This window comes from Coregonus lavaretus (genome assembly GCF_964263955.1).
Source record: "Coregonus lavaretus genome assembly, chromosome: 2".
Lineage (NCBI taxonomy): Eukaryota > Metazoa > Chordata > Actinopteri > Salmoniformes > Salmonidae > Coregonus > Coregonus lavaretus.
The window spans coordinates 87839814-87858136 of record NC_139989.1 but is presented as its reverse complement, the minus strand read 5'-3'; the positions used below and the strand labels follow the sequence as shown (position 1 = coordinate 87858136).

At 42.0% G+C, this 18323-nt stretch overlaps 1 protein-coding gene across 1 annotated transcript in view; it reads left to right on the top strand.

Moving 5' to 3' along the window:
• LOC311141162 (NACHT, LRR and PYD domains-containing protein 3-like) overlaps positions 1-18323 on the top strand; it is a gene marked incomplete at its 5' end in the record, with an annotated part of 340648 nt that overhangs the window by 318367 nt on the left and 3958 nt on the right. The window contains 6 exons of the mRNA XM_084176412.1: positions 10805-10978; positions 12427-12600; positions 13608-13781; positions 15713-15886; positions 16901-17074; positions 18081-18254. Coding sequence (XP_084032538.1) covers positions 10805-10978; positions 12427-12600; positions 13608-13781; positions 15713-15886; positions 16901-17074; positions 18081-18254 — 1044 coding nt within the window. The remainder of the gene's footprint in view (positions 1-10804; positions 10979-12426; positions 12601-13607; positions 13782-15712; positions 15887-16900; positions 17075-18080; positions 18255-18323) is intronic.

Genomic DNA, 18323 nt, shown 5'->3' with positions numbered 1-18323 from the left:
TAAGCCTTCTCGTCCTCTTCCTCTCCAATTCTGTGTCTGTCCAGAAACTGGCTGTGGATATGAAACAACTGGTACCGCTTTTGGTGGCTGGTACAATTGCGGTCGGAACTGGTTCGGTTGAAGCTGTGGCAGTGATTGTTGATTTGGTGCACACTGATTCTGCATAACCAAAGCTTGTTTCTTCTCCTTCTTATTCTCCACCAGTTGTATTTATTGAGTTTTCTGAGAGTTTCTTGGTCCTGTTCTTTCTGGTTGTGTTCTTTTTTCCTGTACAGATCCACTTGATGGGCTATATGATCTGTATAGATGCCTTTTGTCATGCTTCCAAGTCCAACCACCTCTGCCAGTTTGCTCCTTACTGGTGAGGGCAGTCCCATCTGCAGTTTAGCTCTCAAAATTGACTGCTCTATTTGACTCACATCTAGATCATTTCCGGTAATATTTCTCCACACTTGATGAACTCTTGACACATAGGCTCTCTGATTTTCTTGTTGTCCTAGTGGGTCAATCAGAATGGTGTCAGGATACACATTTGTTGGAAACATATCTTTCAGTGCTCTCCACAGCCGATTTCTACTTGCAGCCAACAATTCAGGATCATTCACCGCAGTCCCCACATATCGATGAAGTCCAGCTCTCTGAAAAATGTCTTCCATACCTGGAATCCCAAGGAGATTAGCCAAAAGTCTCTTAATGTCTCCTATGGCAGACTGTGTTCCCACCGTAATTTCTTCCAATTTTGAAATCCAAGGATATGCTCCATCTTGAAGAGTAGGCAGCTTCTCAAGTATATCTGACATATCGGTATTCTGCAAAGGCTTATACTCCAGGTTCTGTCCTCGAATTATCACTGGCATCATCTTCTTACTTGTGCTCCCTTGTCTTGGCCTCAATGTATACCTCTTCTCCAATTCTTGGGATCCTTTTTTCAGCAGTTTTTTCTTCTGTATCTTCAGCTTCTTGAGTTGTTCTTCCAGTTCTCTTACTTCTTCTAAATTATTGGCCTTATCCAAGCATGATATGCATTGGTCTATATATTTTTCTATTTCTTCTGTGCTAGTCATTGTAGGATAAAATCCTCTTGAATATGAAGCACCTTTAATCTCCAAATCTTTATCGCTGTCTTCATCTTCACTTTCATCAGAACTCGAATCTCTTGGATTCTTCTCCTTCCAACTTCCATCACCCCTTCTTTCCACTCTGGCCAACCTCTGTCTGATCACAGGGTCATATCCACCCATGATCTCTTCTGAATCACTCTGATCATCATCATCATCATCTTCAAGTTCCATCCTCCTGAACCTCACTCCACCCTTAGTTTCCAGACATCTCATTTTCTTCTTACTTTTGGAGTTTGGATTAATCTTTATGGTCGTTTCTGCTTGTCCTCTCTCTATTATTCGTTCATCTTCATCTCTGATGCAATAATCACCCTCCTGAATGATCACTGGAAGCTGAGGATAGACATCCTTAAACTCTACTTCTTTCTCGTAAGGTGGGGGTCTTTTTGCTGAATCCGTATGTGAGAAATGTGTATTGACTTCTGCCATTAGTTTTTCTGTCACCTTCACCTATTTTGCCATTTTCTCTATACCTCTGTCTCTTTTGTCTTTTGTATATTTTGTCAGTTTTTGTCCTTCATTTTCAAACAGCTTAAGAACACCCAGCTCTCTTTGTCTCTTTTCTTTACGTTGTTCCCCTTTTTCCCCTTCTTTTGATCTGCTTTATATGTGGATACAAGCACTTTCATTATCTTGATGACGTCTGGGTTAAGAGTCCCTTCCACTGGCCATGGTTGTTCAATGTCAGGCCAACGTTTATTCCATTTTCCAGATAACCTTGCAATACCATTAATTATTACTTTCATAGTTTTTATGTCCTTTTTCCCCATTGTAAAAACTATTTTATATTCCTTTATTGTGAATTATTTTATTATTATTATTATTATTATTTTAAACCAATTAATTTGTAAACCAAAAAATACTTTAGACTATGTAGCTTATGTTTCCCTCCTTTTATTTTTATTTTATTTAATTAATTAATTAATTAATTGATCAATATATGTATTTATTTTTATTAATTTATTAATTAATTAATTTATTAATTAATTTATTTTATTTTACAAAATTATTGATTAGTGGCAATCTTACCACATCCGATCAGGAAAAGTAAAGGAAAGTAGTCAACTTCAGAGCAATCCAAAAAAGAAAGACCTGTAATCCAGCAAATCTACAGCACTCACAAACCAATTGCTTAATAATGACCCAATTACCTTAATTTTACAGAATAATGTCAGTGCTGGATTTCCAACACAACTCTAATCAAACCAACCCATGCCCAAAAAAACTCCAATGTGCAATTCTTAATTACATCAATTGATCAGTCTGTTGCCAAGTCCCTGTTAAATTGTCACAACATGAAATATGCTAGGCACACACAATATCCTGTATGGGAAAGTAAGTTTGTGAACAGAACAGTACTGGCCTTGATTGGACTGGATCCGGAGCAGCACACACTGTCGCGTGACGCATTGGTCAGCACTTCATCTCTCTCTCTGTCTCCTCCTTCTCATCTCTCACATGACAGGAGAACAAAGGAAACAGACAACAATTTAGTATTTTATGCATACCTATGTTCACATTCACGCTAAGAAATAAGCAAACAGCTTAACTCAGGAATATTATAAATAGCGCAATAACATTTTATTATATTTATTTATTTAATTATTTTTATTTTTAATCCGTCAACATATCTCTCATTTATAAATTCAATAGATCTCAATCAAATAGTTTCATAGTTAAGCAACAGCCACTTATCAAACAGAATACTTTATCCATGTGCATTCAAAATCTCCCCCCTTTTCACATCCCTGCAGCACTAATTCTGCGTGTCACAGCAGCTCAGTGCAGGCAGGGGAGTGACATATTTGCTCTACGTAACTCTAAACTCATAAAATCCCACGCATGCGCAGCACACACAATATCCTGCATGAGAAGGTACGTTTTGTGAACAGAACAGTACTGGCCTTAATTGGACTGGATCCGTGGCAGCACACACTGTCGCGTGACGCACTGGTCAGCACCTCCTCTCTCTGTCTCCTCCTTCTCATCTCTCATATGGCAGAAAAACAAAGGAACAGACAAGAATTTAATATTTTATGCACTCACTGGGTTATTTCAACCATACAATACCCTTTTAGACATACCTATGTTCACACTCGCGCTAAGAAATAAGCAAACAGCTTAACTCAGGAATATTATAAATAGCTCAATAACATTTTATTTTATTTATATGTAATCCGTCAACATATCTCTCATTTATAAATTCAATAGATCTCAATCAAAAAGTTTCATCGTTAAGCAACAGCCAATTTAACAAACAGAATACTTTATTTGTGTGTAAGTCTCCCCCTTCTTCTCTGTCTGCATGTCCCAGCAGCTCAGTGTAGGCAGGGGAATGGCATATTTGCTCTACGTAACTCTAAACTCATAAAATCCCACGCATGCGCAGTTCATTCACCAGTGCGATTTCAGAGTGAGAAGTACCATACCGAAGCAGCTCTCTCCAATCTAAACAACAGAAAGTAGACAGACCAGCTGTCCCTCCGTTATTTCCAACACAGACAAACAGTAACACTTAACAAAACTCAAAAACCAACACAGAACATAGAACACAAATCCTACTTCGAAGTTTCTTAACTTTACCACAATCAATTTTCTCTCTCCTCTATCTTCACATCTTTTACTCTAATCTGTAGACTTATTTTCTTATCCATTACATCTAATGTCCTCCCAGGGGCTCATAGTTTTTTAACAATTATTAAACGTTCTCTTTTATAGAGACTCATATAAGGTTTTAACCTTAACGTCCTCCCAGGGGCTCATATATAGGTAACAATTATTAACGTTCTCTCTAATGGATACTCATAAGATTTTAACCTTAACTAACATATTTCCTTACAAAAAACTAAAACCCCTGTTGTCAACCAAAACATATACAGTGGGGAGAACAAGTATTTGATACACTGCCGATTTAGCAGGTTTTCCTATTTACAAAGCATGTAGAGGTCTGTAATTTTTATCATAGGTACACTTCAACTGTGAGAGGCAGAATCTAAAACAAAATCCAGAAAATCACATTGTATGATTTTTAAGTAATTAATTTACATTTTATTGCATGACATAAGTATTTGATACATCAGAAAAGCAGAACGTAATATTTGCTACAGAAACCTTTGTTTGCAATTACAGAGATCATATGTTTCCTGTAGATCTTGACCGGGTTTGCACACACTGCAGCAGGGATTTTGGGCCACTCCTCCATACAGACCTTCTCCAAATCCTTCAGGTTTCGGGGCTGTCGCTGGGCAATACGGACTTTCAGCTCCCTCCAAATATTTTCTATTGGGTTCAGGTCTGGAGACTGGCTAGGCCACTCCAGGACCTTGAGATGCTTCTTACGGAGCCACTCCTTAGTTGCCCTGGCTGTGTGTTTCGGGTCGTTGTCATGCTGGAAGACCCAGCCACGACCCATCTTCAATGCTCTTACTGAGGGAAGGAGGTTGTTGGCCAAGATCTCGCGATACATGGCCCCATCCATCCTCCCCTCAATACGGTGCAGTTGTCTTGTCCCCTTTGCAGAAAAGCATCCCCAAAGAATGATGTTTCCACCTCCATGCTTCACGGTTGGGATGGTGTTCTTGAGGTTGTACTCATCCTTCTTCTTCCTCCAAACACGGCGAGTGGAGTTTAGACCAAAAAGCTCTATTTTTGTCTCATCAGACCACATGACCTTCTCCCATTACTCCTCTGGATCATCCAGATGGTCATTGGCAAACTTCAGACGGGCCTGGACATGCGCTGGCTTGAGCAGGGGGACCTTGCGTGCGCTGCAGGATTTTAATCCATGACGGCGTGGTGTGTTACTAATGGTTTTCTTTTAGACTGTGGTCCCAGCTCTCTTCAGGACATTGACCAGGTTCTGCCGTGTAGTTCTGGGCTGATCCCTCACCTTCCTCATGATCATTGATGCCCCACAAGGTGAGATCTTGCATGGAGCCCCAGACCGAGGGTGATTGACCATCATCTTGAACTTCTTCCATTTTCTAATAATTGCGCCAACAGTTGTTGCCTTCTCACCAAGCTGCTTGCCTATTGTCCTGTAGCCCATCCCAGCCTTGTGCAGGTCTACAATTGTATCCCTGATGTCCTTACACAGCTCTCTGGTCTTGGCCATTGTGGAGAGGTTGGAGTCTGTTTGATTGAGTGTGTGGACAGGTGTATTTTATACAGGTAACGAGTTCAAACAGGTGCAGTTAATACAGGTAATGAGTGGAGAACAGGAGGGCTTCTTAAAGAAAAACGAACAGGTCTGTGAGAGCCAGAATTCTTACTGGTTGGTAGGTGATCAAATACTTATGTCATGCAATAAAATGCAAATTAATTACTTAAAAATCATACAATGTGATTTTCTGGATTTTCTCACAGTTGAAGTGTACCTATGATAAAAATTACAGACCTCTACATGCTTTGTAAGTAGGAAAACCTGCAAAATCGGCAGTGTATCAAATACTTGTTCTCCCCACTGTATATGTTTTGGTTGACAACAGGGGTTTTAGTTTTTTGTAAGGAAATATGTTAGTTAAGTGTGGGGGAAAAAATAATAATAAATAAAGACGTCTCCTGTTTCAGATGTTATGATGAGATTTATGTTAGAGCTATATACAGTGGGGGGAAAAAAGTATTTAGTCAGCCACCAATTGTGCAAGTTCTCCCACTTAAAAAGATGAGAGAGGCCTGTAATTTTCATCATAGGTACACGTCAACTATGACAGACAAAATGAGGAAAGAAAATCCAGAAAATCACATTGTAGGATTTTTAAATTAATTTATTTGCAAATGATGGTGGAAAATAAGTATTTGGTCAATAACAAAAGTTTCTCAATACTTTGTTATATACCCTTTGTTGGCAATGACACATGTCAAACGTTTTCTGTAAGTCTTCACAAGGTTTTCACACACTGTTACTGGTATTTTGGCCCATTCCTCCATGCAGATCTCCTCTAGAGCAGTGATGTTTTGGGGCTGTCGCTGGGCAACACAGACTTTCAACTCCCTCCAAAGATTTTCTATGGGGTTGAGATCTGGAGACTGGCTAGGCCACTCCAGGACCTTGAAATGCTTCTTACGAAGCCACTCCTTCGTTGCCCGGGCGGTGTGTTTGGGATCATTGTCATGCTGAAAGACCCAGCCACGTTTCATCTTCAATGCCCTTGCTGATGGAAGGAGGTTCTCACTCAAAATCTCACGATACATGGCCCCATTCATTCTTTCCTTTACACGGATCAGTCGTTCTGGTCCCTTTGCAGAAAAACAGCCCCAAAGCATGATGTTTCCACCCCCATGCTTCACAGTAGGTATGGTGTTCTTTGGATGCAACTCATCATTCTTTGTCCTCCAAACACGACGAGTTGAGTTTTAACCAGAAAGTTCTATTTTGGTTTCATCTGACCATATGACATTCTCCCAATCCTCTTCTGGATCATCCAAATACACTCTAGCAAACTTCAGACGGGCCTGGACATGTACTGGCTTAAGCAGGGGGACACGTCTGGCACTGCAGGATTTGAGTCCCTGGCGGCGTAGTGTGTTACTGATGGTAGGCTTTGTTACTTTGGTCCCAGCTCTCTGCAGATCATTCACTAGGTCCCCCCGTGTGGTTCTGGGATTTTTGCTCACCGTTCTTGTGATCATTTTGACCCCACGGGGTGAGATCTTGCGTGGAGCTCCAGATCGAGGGAGATTATCACTGGTCTTGTATGTCTTCCATTTCCTAATAATTGCTCCCACAGTTGATTTCTTCAAACCAAGCTGCTTACCTATTGCAGATTCAGTCTTCCCAGCCTGGTGCAGGTCTACAATTTTGTTTCTGGTGTCCTTTGACAGCTCTTTGGTCTTGGTGTGACACTCTGGCTCCACGGACCTTCATATTTAGAGCCAGGGTTGTTCATTTTCATTTGTTTTGGGTGTGTTCGTTCTGTTGTGTCTATTTCTAGGTTTTGGTTGTGTTTCCTTGTTTGTATGCTTTGACTCCCAATCGGAGGTAACGAGTGTCAGCTGTTCGGCTCGTTATCTCTGATTGGGAGCCATATTTAAGTTGTAGGTTTTCTGGTGTTAGTTGTGGGTTATTGTTTCCATGTTCTATGTTCAGTCTGTGTACTGAGGACGTCACGGATCGTGTTTTTTGTTTTGTCGTGTGTTTCTTTATTAATTAAAGTCATGTTCACTCGCTACGCTGCGCATTGGTCTCATCCTTACGACCAACGTGACAGAATAACCCACCACGAAAGGACCAAGCAGCGCGTCCAGGAGCAGAGGATGGAGTGTCTGGAGAGTCTGGCGAGGAAGATAGATGCCTGGTCCACGGGGAGGAGAGACCCCCAGAAAATTTTTAGGGGGGGGCTCACGACGTCGGGGCAGAAGGTGTACGGCCCGGAGGAGTGCAAGAGGTTGGCAGATATGGCCGCCAGTACAAGGGGGCTACTGGGTAAAGCAGGGAAGGAAAGTGTTGAGGCACGGCATGTGGTACTGGGGTGTGTAACCAGTTCGGTCCGGCCCGTTCCTAGTCCCGAGGTGCAGCCAGTAGTGTGTGTTCCCCGTACGGTACGGCCTGTTCCGGTCCCTCGCACTAAGTGTACGGTGCGCGTCGCCAGCCCAGCCCGGCCTGTTCCTACTCCACGCACCAGGGATACGGTGCGCTTCGCCAGCCCAGCCCGGCCTGTTCCTACTCCACGCACCAGGGATACGGTGCGCTTCGCCAGCCCGGCCCGGCCTGTTCCGGCCACTCGCACCAGGGATACGGTGCGCTTCGCCAGCCCGGCCCGGCCTGTTCCGGCCACTCGCACCAGGGATACGGTGCGCGTCGCCAGCCCCGCCCGGCCTGTTCCTGCTCTCCGCACTAGGCGTGAGGTGAGTCCCCAGGGTCCAGCATGCCCTGTTCCGGCTCCCCGCACTAGGCGTTATGGGAGTCCCCAGGGTCCAGCATGCCCTGTTCCGACTCCCCGCACTAGCCCTGAGATGCGTGTCCTCAGCCCGGTACCTCCAGTTCCGGCACCACGCATCAGGCCTACGGTGCGTACCCAGGGCCATGCATGCCCTGTTGCTTCTCCCCGCACTAGCCCTGAGATGCGTGTCCTCAGCCCGGTACCTCCTGTTCCGGCACCACGCACCAGTTCTACGATGCGCTTCAGACGGCCAGAGTCTGCCGTCTGCCCAACGGGGCCTGAACTGTCCGTCTGCCCAACGCTGTCTGAACTGCTCGTCTGCCAAGCGCCGCAGGAGCTGCCCGTCTGCCATGAGCCTGCAAAGCCGCCCGTCTGCCATGAGCCTACAGAGCCGTCCGCCAGACAGGAGCAGCCAGAGCCTTCCGCCAGACAGGATCAGCCAGAGCCTTCCGCCAGACAGGATCAGCCAGAGCCTTCCGCCAGACAGGATCAGCCAGATCCTTCTGCCAGACAGGATCCGCCAGAGCCAGCCAGCCAGGATCCGCCATTCAGTCCGGTGCTGCCCCTCAGTCAGGTACTGTCCCTTAGTCCGGTGCTGCCCCTTAGTCCGGTGCCGCCCCTTAATCCAGTGGGGTTTAGTTGGGGGGTGGTCATGAGGAAGGGTAAACTAAAGCGGAGAGTGACTAAGGTGGAGTGGGGACCACGACCTGGGCCGGAGCCGCCACCAGGGACAGACGCCCACCCAGACCCTCCCCTAGACTGTTACTGGTGCGCCCGGAGGTCGCACCTTTAGGGGGGGGTAATGTGACACTCTGGCTCCACGGACCTTCATATTTAGAGCCAGGGTTGTTCATTTTCATTTGTTTTGGGTGTGTTCGTTCTGTTGTGTCTATTTCTAGGTTTTGGTTGTGTTTCCTTGTTTGTATGCTTTGACTCCCAATCGGAGGTAACGAGTGTCAGCTGTTCGGCTCGTTATCTCTGATTGGGAGCCATATTTAAGTTGTAGGTTTTCTGGTGTTAGTTGTGGGTTATTGTTTCCATGTTCTATGTTCAGTCTGTGTACTGAGGACGTCACGGATCGTGTTTTTTGTTTTGTCGTGTGTTTCTTTATTAATTAAAGTCATGTTCACTCGCTACGCTGCGCATTGGTCTCATCCTTACGACCGCCGTGACACTTGGCCATAGTGGAGTTTGTAGTGTGACTGTTTGAGGTTGTGGACAGGTCTCTTTTATACTGATAACAAGTTCAAACAGGTACCATTAATACAGGTAACGAGTGGAGGACAGAGTAGCCTTTTAAAGAAGAAGTTACAGGTCTGTGAGAGCCAGAAATCTTGCTTGTTTGTAGGTGACCAAATACTTATTTTCCACCATAATTTGCAAATAAATTCATTAAAAATCCTACAATGTGATTTTCTGGATAGTAGTTGACGTGTACCTATGATGAAAATTACAGGCCTCTCTCATCTTTTTAAGTGGTAGAACTTGCACAATTGGTGGCTGACTAAATACTTTTTTCCCCCCACTGTATATATCTCTAACATAAATCTCATCATAACATCTGAAACAGGAGACGTCTTTATTTTATTATTATTTTTCCCCCCCCACACACACAATTGAAGAGGAATGCATCCGTTCATACAATACACTAAGCATGCTACCGTCGCTCCTTATTTCTTATTGTTCCTTCCTACATTTCTGCTACCTCGAGTTGCAGATATTCAATGAGAGGTTACTTCGAACACATACCTCGTCAACTATATGTTGAGAGGTAACTTACAATGGAATGTATCTTCTACAAACTCCAGTTCCCAGAACTGACCTTAAAAATCAACCTAGTGAGTTTTCAGGATTTTCGGCCCATCCTAATGATCGCCTCGGTTGAGGGCTTCCTTAAATCAGCGACATCCTAAAAGTATACTTTTTCCTTATTTCCTGGCCTTATTCCTTCATGCTATCCCTGGACACTCCTTTTAATTTTATTCAAGCCAAATATCCGTGTGCCCAGTGTTAACAATTCCTATAGACACTCCCCCTTGTTTGCGTTGTTCCCAACGCAAACAAATTTAGAAATTTAGAACGGATTCTCATCACACAGCAAATAACAGCAAAGTGCACACGCAAGTCCAAAAACAGTACATCCCCCCAACGCACACACACACACACAAGCACACGAACTGACCAGCGCCCAAAGTTTGTGAGAAAGCTCACCTTATCTGCCGGTGTCTTGAGCTGGAGTCACTTCGTAGCCCATGAATGGAACGCTGGAGAGACGTCCCAAAGATCCTCGTCGCCATTCTGTGGTGTCGAGACAACAATGCTGATATGCTGTGATGACAAAAAATCCGTCCTTGATTATAATGACACTGTACTTGATTATAATGGTTTATTACATCAAAGATTACAGTATCAATATACAGATTCCTGCAGACATCTGGAGAACAACTGACCCAATCTCTAATATGTTATTCTCTCCATCCTTTGTTCAAAAACATGGTATTTATATCCTATGTAACATAATATGGGTGGTTTTAGATAGACCAATCCCTGGCCTCTACATAGCAGACTCTACTCTGTTTTAGGGCCCCTATAGTAATACTTTCCAGATGTTTCCCCAAGCAGAGCAAAGTCCTGGAATGTTCAGATACTACAGTGTATGTAAACTTCCGACTTCAACTGTATATACATATATTAATAGATATTCCAGGTTTCAGGACTCTGATGTATCTGAAAATGTTGAACAAACATATTTTCACCACGAAAGAGTAGCAGTGTGATTTTAATATGATTTTATTCTTGCAGGCTGTCAGGCTGTCTAGTCACAGACGGAGGCTGTGCTTCTCTGGTCTCAGCTCTGAAGTCAAACCCCTCACATCTGAGAGAGCTGGATCTGAGTAACAATGAGCTGAAGGGTTCAAGAGTGAAGCTGCTCTCTGCTGGACTGGGGAATCCCCACTGTAAACTGGAGACTCTGAGGTCAGTATTCCTGTAGTTGGTCAACAAGTGAGAACTGTTCACCAAATCCACATGTGTTTACCAGACACACACAGTCCACACCATATGTGTTTGGACAGTGAAGCTTACAGTTTTACATTTGGTGCTATGCTCCAGCATTTTGGATTTGAGGGTAGAATGTTTCATATCAGGCGACAGAACAGAATGTCACCTTTTATGTGAGGTTATGTTCATACATATCTGTGTTACTGTTTAGAAATGAAAACACTTGATGTGTTTAGTTCTCCCATTTGAAAAAGTCGTAATAATTTGGACATAGTCACTTATATTGTATTAAAGTAGTCATAAGTTTAGTATTTGGTCCCATATTCCTTACCCACAGTGATTACATCAAGCTTGTGATTCTACAAACTTGTTGAATACATTTGCAGTTTGACTTGGTTGGTGTTTTGGATTATGTTTTTCCTAATAGAAACTGAATGGTGAATAATGTCCTGTCATTTTGGAGTCACATCACTGTAAGTAAGAATATAAGATGTTTCTGAACACTTCTACATTCATGTGGATACTACTATGATTATGAATAATCATGAATGAATCGTGAATTATGATGAATGAGAAAGTTACAAAGGAACAAAGATCATACCCCCTCTGTTATTGGTAATGGTGAGAGGTTAGCATGTTTTGTTGTAGCCTCTGTAACTTTCTCACTCATAATTATTCATGATTCATTCATGATTTTTCTTCATCATGGCATCATCAGGATTAATTTAGTAGTGTTTAGAAACATGTTATCTGCTCACTTTGACAGAAGATGAATCCAGTCATCAACCACCATTCAGTTACTATTGGGCAAAACATAACCCAAAACACAACCAAAACAAACTGCAAATGCAACCAACGAGTTTGGAACAAAATACTAAAATTTGAACTACTTTAATACACTATAAGTGAATAGGTCAGAATACTTATGACTTCTTCAAATAGGGGGACTAGATACATAAAGTGCTTTTATTTTTCTAAATGGTGAAACAGATATGTATGAAAATACCCTCAAATAAAAAAGGTGACATTATATACTGTCACCTCATATGAAACATTTGATCTCAAATCCAAAATGCTGGAGTATAGAGCCACATTTAAAATGTTAGCTTCACTGTCAAAATAGATATGGTGTGGACTGTGTACTCAATACAATCTAAATCTGATACCTCACTGTCTGTCTTTTGATTTATACTGCTTTTTAAACTGCTCTGGTCAGTCTACTCAAATATTTGTACTTTATATTTGTCTCTCTACAAGCAATACTTTGATAATTTGTCATTTCTAATAAGGATACATTAATTTATGAATAGATATGGCAGGTTTCAGGACACTGATATATCTGAATATGTTGAAAAAATATACTGCCACTATTTTCACCACCAAAGAATAGCAGTGTGGTTTTAATATGATTTTATTCTTTGCAGGCTGTCAGGCTGTCAAATTACAGTGGGAGATTGTGCTTCTCTGGAATCAGCTATGAAGTCAAACCTCTCACACCTGAGAGAGCTGGATCTGAGTTACAATGACCTGAAGGATTCAGGAGTGAAGCTGCTCTCTGCTGGACTGGGGGATCCCCACTGTAAACTGGAGACTCTGAGGTCAGTATTCCTGTAGTTGGTCAACAAGTGATAACTGTTCACCAGATCCACATGTGTTTATCAGGCACACATAGTCCACACCATATGTGTTTGGACAGTGAAGTTTACCGTTTTAAATTTGGTGCTATGATCCAGCATTTTCGATTTGAGATATAATGTTTCATATTAGGTGACAGTACAGAATGTCACCTTTTATTTGATGTTAATGGTGAGAGGTTAGCATGTTTTGTTGTAGCCTCTGTAACTCTCTCATTCATTATTATTAATGATTCATTTATGATTTTTCTTAATCAAGGCATCATCAGGATTAATTTAGTAGTGTTTAGAAACATGTTATCTACTCACTTAGATAGAAAATTACTCCAATCATCATCCACCATTCAGTTACTATTGGGAAAAACATAACCCAAAACACAACCAAAACAAACTGCAAATGGAACCAACGAGTTTGGAACAAAATACTAAACTTTGAACTACTTTAGTACACTATAAGTGAATTGGTCAGAATACTTATGACTTCTTCAAATAGGGGGACTAGATACATAAAGTGCTTTCATTTCTAAATGGTGAAACGGATATGTATGAAAATACCCTCAAATAAAAGGTGACATTATATACTGTCACATCATATGTAACATTTGATCTCAAATCCAAAATGCTGGAGTACAGAGCAACATTTAAAATGTTAGCTTCACTGTCAAAATAGATATGGTGTGGACTGTATACTCAATACAATCTAAATCTGATACCTCACTGTCTGTCTTTTGATTGATACTGCTTTTAAACTGGTCTGGTCAGTCTACTCAAATATTTGTTCTTTTATATTTTTCTCTCTACAAGCAATATTATGATAATTTGTCATTTCTAATAATGATAAATTCAGTTATGAATAGATATGGCAGGTTTCAGGACACTGATATATCTGAAAATGTTGAACAAATATATTGTCACTCTTTTCACCACCAAAGAATAGCAGTGTGATTTGAAAAATATTTTACTCTTTGCAGGCTGTCAGGCTGTGGAGTCACAGAGAAAGGCTATGCTTCTCTGGTCTCAGCTCTGAAGTCAAACCCCTCACACCTGAGAGAGCTGGATCTGAGTAACAATGACCTGAAGGATTCAGGAGTGAAGCTGCTCTCTGCTGGACTGTGGAATCCCCACTGTAAACTGGAGACTCTGAGGTCAGTATTCCTGTAGTTGGTCAACAAGTGATAACTGTTCACCAGATCCACATGTGTTTACCAGGCACACATAGTCCACACCATATGTGTTTGGACAGTGAAGCTTACAGTTTTACAGTGGTGTGAAAAAGTGTTTGCCCCCTTTCTGATTTCCTATTTGTTTGCATGTTTGTCACACTTAAATGTTTCAGATCATCTAACAAATTTAAATATTAGTCAAAGATAACACAAGTAAACACAAAATGCAGTTTTGAAATGAAGGTTGTTATTATTAAATGAAAACAAAATCCAAACCCACATGGCCCTGTGTGAAAAAGTGATTGCCCCCTACAACCTAATAACTGGTTGGGCCACCCTTAGCAGCAACAACTGCAATCAAACATTTGAATTCCAATGAAGTTTTTACAGCGCTGTGGAGGAATTTTGGCCCACTCATCTTTGCAGAATTGTTGTAATTCAGCCACATTGGAGGGTTTTCGAGCATGAACTGCCTTTTTAAGGTCATGCCACAGCATCTCAATAGGATTCAGGTCAAGACTTTGACTAGGCCACTCCAAAGTCTTCATTTTGTTTTTCTTCAGCCATTCAGAGGTGAACTTGCTGGTGTGTTTTGGATCATTGTCCTGCTGCAGAATCCATGTTTGCTTCAGCTTGAGGTCACAAACAGATGGCCGGACATTCTCCTTCAGGATTTTTTGGTAGACAGCAGAATTCATGGTTCCATTTATCACAGCAAGTCTTCCAGGTCCTGAAGCAGCAAAACAGGTCCAGACCATCACACTACCACCACCATATTTTACTGTTGGTATGATGTTCTTTTTCTGAAATGCGGTGTTACTTTTACGCCAGATGTAATGGGACACACACCTTCCAAATAGTTCAACTTTTGTCTCGTCAGTCCACAGAGTATTTTCCCAAAGGTCTTGGGGATCATCAATCTGTTTTCTGGCAAAAATGAGACGAACCTTAATGTTTTTTTTGCTCAGCAGTGGTTTTCGTCTTGGAACTCTGCCATGCAGGCCATTTTTGCCCAGTCTCTTTCATATGGTGGAGTCATGAACACTGACTTTAACTGAGTAAGTGAGGCCTGCAGCTCTTTGGATGTTGTTGTGGGGTCTTTTGTGACCTCTTGGATGAGTCGTCGCTATACTCTTGGGATCATTTTGGTCGGCCGGCCACTCCTGGGAAGGTTCACCACTGTTCCATGTTTTCGCCATTTGTGGATAATGGCTCTCACTGTGGTTCGCTGGAGTCCCAAAGCTTTAGAAATGGCTTTATAACCTTTTCCAGACTGATGGATCTCAATTACTTTCTTTCTCATTTGTTCCTGAATTTCTTTGGATCTCGGCATGATGTCTAGCTTTTGAGGATCTTTTGGTCTACTTAACTTTGTCAGGCAGGTCCTATTTAAGTGATTCCTTGATTGAGAACAGGTGTGGCAGTGATCAGGCCTGGGTGTGACTAGAGGAATTGAACTCAGGTGTGATAAACCACAGTTGAGTTGTGTTATAACAGGGGGGGGGGGTAAAACACTTTCACACAGGGCCATGTAGGTTTGGATTTTGTTTTCCCTTAATAATGACAACCTTAATTTCAAAACTGCATTTTGTGTTTACTTGTGTTATCTTTGACTAATATTTAAATTTGTTTGATGATCTGAAACATTTAAGTGTGACAAACATGCAAACAAATAACAAATCAGGAAGGGGACAAACACTTTTTCACACCACTGTATTTGCACTTTTATATTTTTCCCTCTACAAGCAATACTTTGATAATTTATCATTTCTAATAATGATACATTAATTTATGAATAGATATGGCAGGTTTCAGGACACTGATATATCTGAATATGTTGAAAAAATATACGGCCACTATTTTTACCACCAAAGAATAGCAGTGTGGTTTTAATATGTTTTGACTCTTTGCAGGCTGTCAGGCTGTCGAGTCACAGAGGAAGGCTGTACTTCTCTGGTCTCAGCTCTGAAGTCAAACCCCTCACACCTGAGAGAGCTGGACCTGAGCTACAATCACCCAGGAGACTCAGGAGTCAGACTGCTCTCTGCTGGACTGGAGGATCCACACTGCAGACTGGAGAAACTCAAGTATGTAGAGGGTTTATGTCAATGTTCATATCAGACATGTTGGAGTTATCAGGCTAGTTAAGACAAACATTCTGACCACCACTTGGACTAAGTTATATAAAGACTGTGTGTGTGTGTGTGTGTGTGTGTGTGTGTGTGTGTGTGTGTGTGTGTGTGTGTGTGTGTGTGTGTGGTGTGTGTGTGTGTGTGGTGTGTGTGTGTGTGTGTGTGTGTGTGTGTGTGTGTGTGTGTGTCTGAATGTCCAGTTTGTGTGTGTGTGTGTGTGTATGTGTGTGTGTGTGTGTGTGTGTGGTGTGTGTCCAGTGTGTGTGTGTGTGTCCAGTGTGTGTGTGTGTGTCCAGTGTGTGTGTGTGGGTCCAGTGTGTGTGTGTGTCCAGTGTGTGTGTGTGTGTGTGTGTGTGTGTCCAGTGTGTGTGTGTGTCCAGTGTGTGTGTGTGTGTGTGTGTCCAGTGTGTGTGTGTGTTTGTGTGTGTGTCCAGTGTGTGTCCAGTGTGTGTCCAGTGTGTGTTTGTGTCCAGTTTGTGTGTCCAGTGTGTGTCCAGTGTGTGTATGTGTGTGTGTGATACACACACACACACACTGGACAAACACACACACACTGGACACACACACACACACACACACACAAACACACTGGACATATACACACACTGGACTCACACACACACACTGGACACACACAGACACACTGGACCCACACACTCACACTGGACACCCTGGACACACACACACACACACACACACACACACACACACACACACACACTGGACAAGCACACACACACTGGACACAAACACTCACACTACACACACACACACACACACTGGACACACACACAATCACACTGAACACACACACACACACACACACACACACACACACTCACTAACACTGGACACACACACACACATACACACAAACACACACACACTGGACGTCTACTCACTTAGAAAGAAAATGACTCAACACCAACGAATAGCAGTATGGTTTTAATATGATTTGACTCTTTGCAGGCTGTCAGGCTGTCTAGTCACAGAGGAAGGCTGTGCTTCTCTGGCCTCAGCTCTGAAGTCAAACCCCTCACACCTGAGAGAGGTGGATCTGAGTAACAGTGACCTGGAGGATTCAGGAGTGAAGCTGCTCTCTGCTGGACTGGGGAATCCCCACTGTAAACTGAAGACTCTGAGGTCATTATTCCTGTAGTTGGTCAACAAGTGATAACTGTTCACCAAATCCACATGTGTTTACCTGGCACACATAGTCCACACCATATGTGTTATGACAGTGAAGCTTACAGTTTTAAATGTGGTGCTATGCTCCAGCAATTTAGATTTGAGATATAATGTTTCATATTAGGCGACAGTACAGAATGTCACCGTTTATGTGATGTTAATGGTGAGAGGTTAGCATGTTTTGTTGTAGCCTCTGTAACTTTCTCATTCATTATTATTCATGATTCATTCATTATTTTTAATAATCAGGGCATCATTAGGATTAATTTAGTAGTGTTTAGAAACATGTTATCTACTCACTTAGACAGATGATTAATCCAGTCATCATCCACCATTCAGTTACTTTAGGTCAAAACATAACCCAAAACACAACCAAAACAAACTGCAAATGCAGCCAACGAGTTTGGGACCAAATACTCAACTTTTGACTACTTTAATACACTATAAGTGAATTGGTCAGAATACTTATGACTTCTTCAAATAGGGGGACTAGATACATAAAGTGCTTTCATTTCTAAACGGTGAAACAGATATGTATGAAAATACCCTCAAATAAAAGGTGACATTATATACTCTCACCTCATTGAAACATTTGATCTCAAATCCAAAATGCTGGAGTACAGAGCCACATTTAAAATGTTAGCTTCACTGTCAAAATAGATATGGTGCTGACTGTATACTCAATACAATCTAAATCTGATACCTCACTGTCTGTCTTTTGATTGATACTGCTTTTTAAACTGCTCTGGTCAGTCTACTCAAATATTTGTACTTTATATTTTTCTCTCTACAAGCAATACTTTGATAATTTGTCATTTCTAATAATGATACATTCATTTATGAATAGATATGGCAGGTTTCAGGAAACTGATATATATGAATATGTTGAAAAAATATACTGCCACTATTTTCACCACCAAAGAATAGCAGTGTGATTTAAATATTATTTTACTCTTTGCAGGCTGTCACGCTGTCTAGTCACAGAGGAAGGCTGTGCTTCTCTGGTCTCAGCTCTGAAGTCAAACCCCTCACACCTGAGAGAGCTGGATCTGAGTAACAATGACCTGAAGGATTCAGGAGTGAAGCTGCTCTCTGCTGGACTGGGGAATCCCCACTGTAAACTGGAGACTCTGAGGTCAGTATTCCTGTAGTTCGTCAACAAGTGATAACTGTTCACCAGATCCACATGTGTTTACCAGGCACA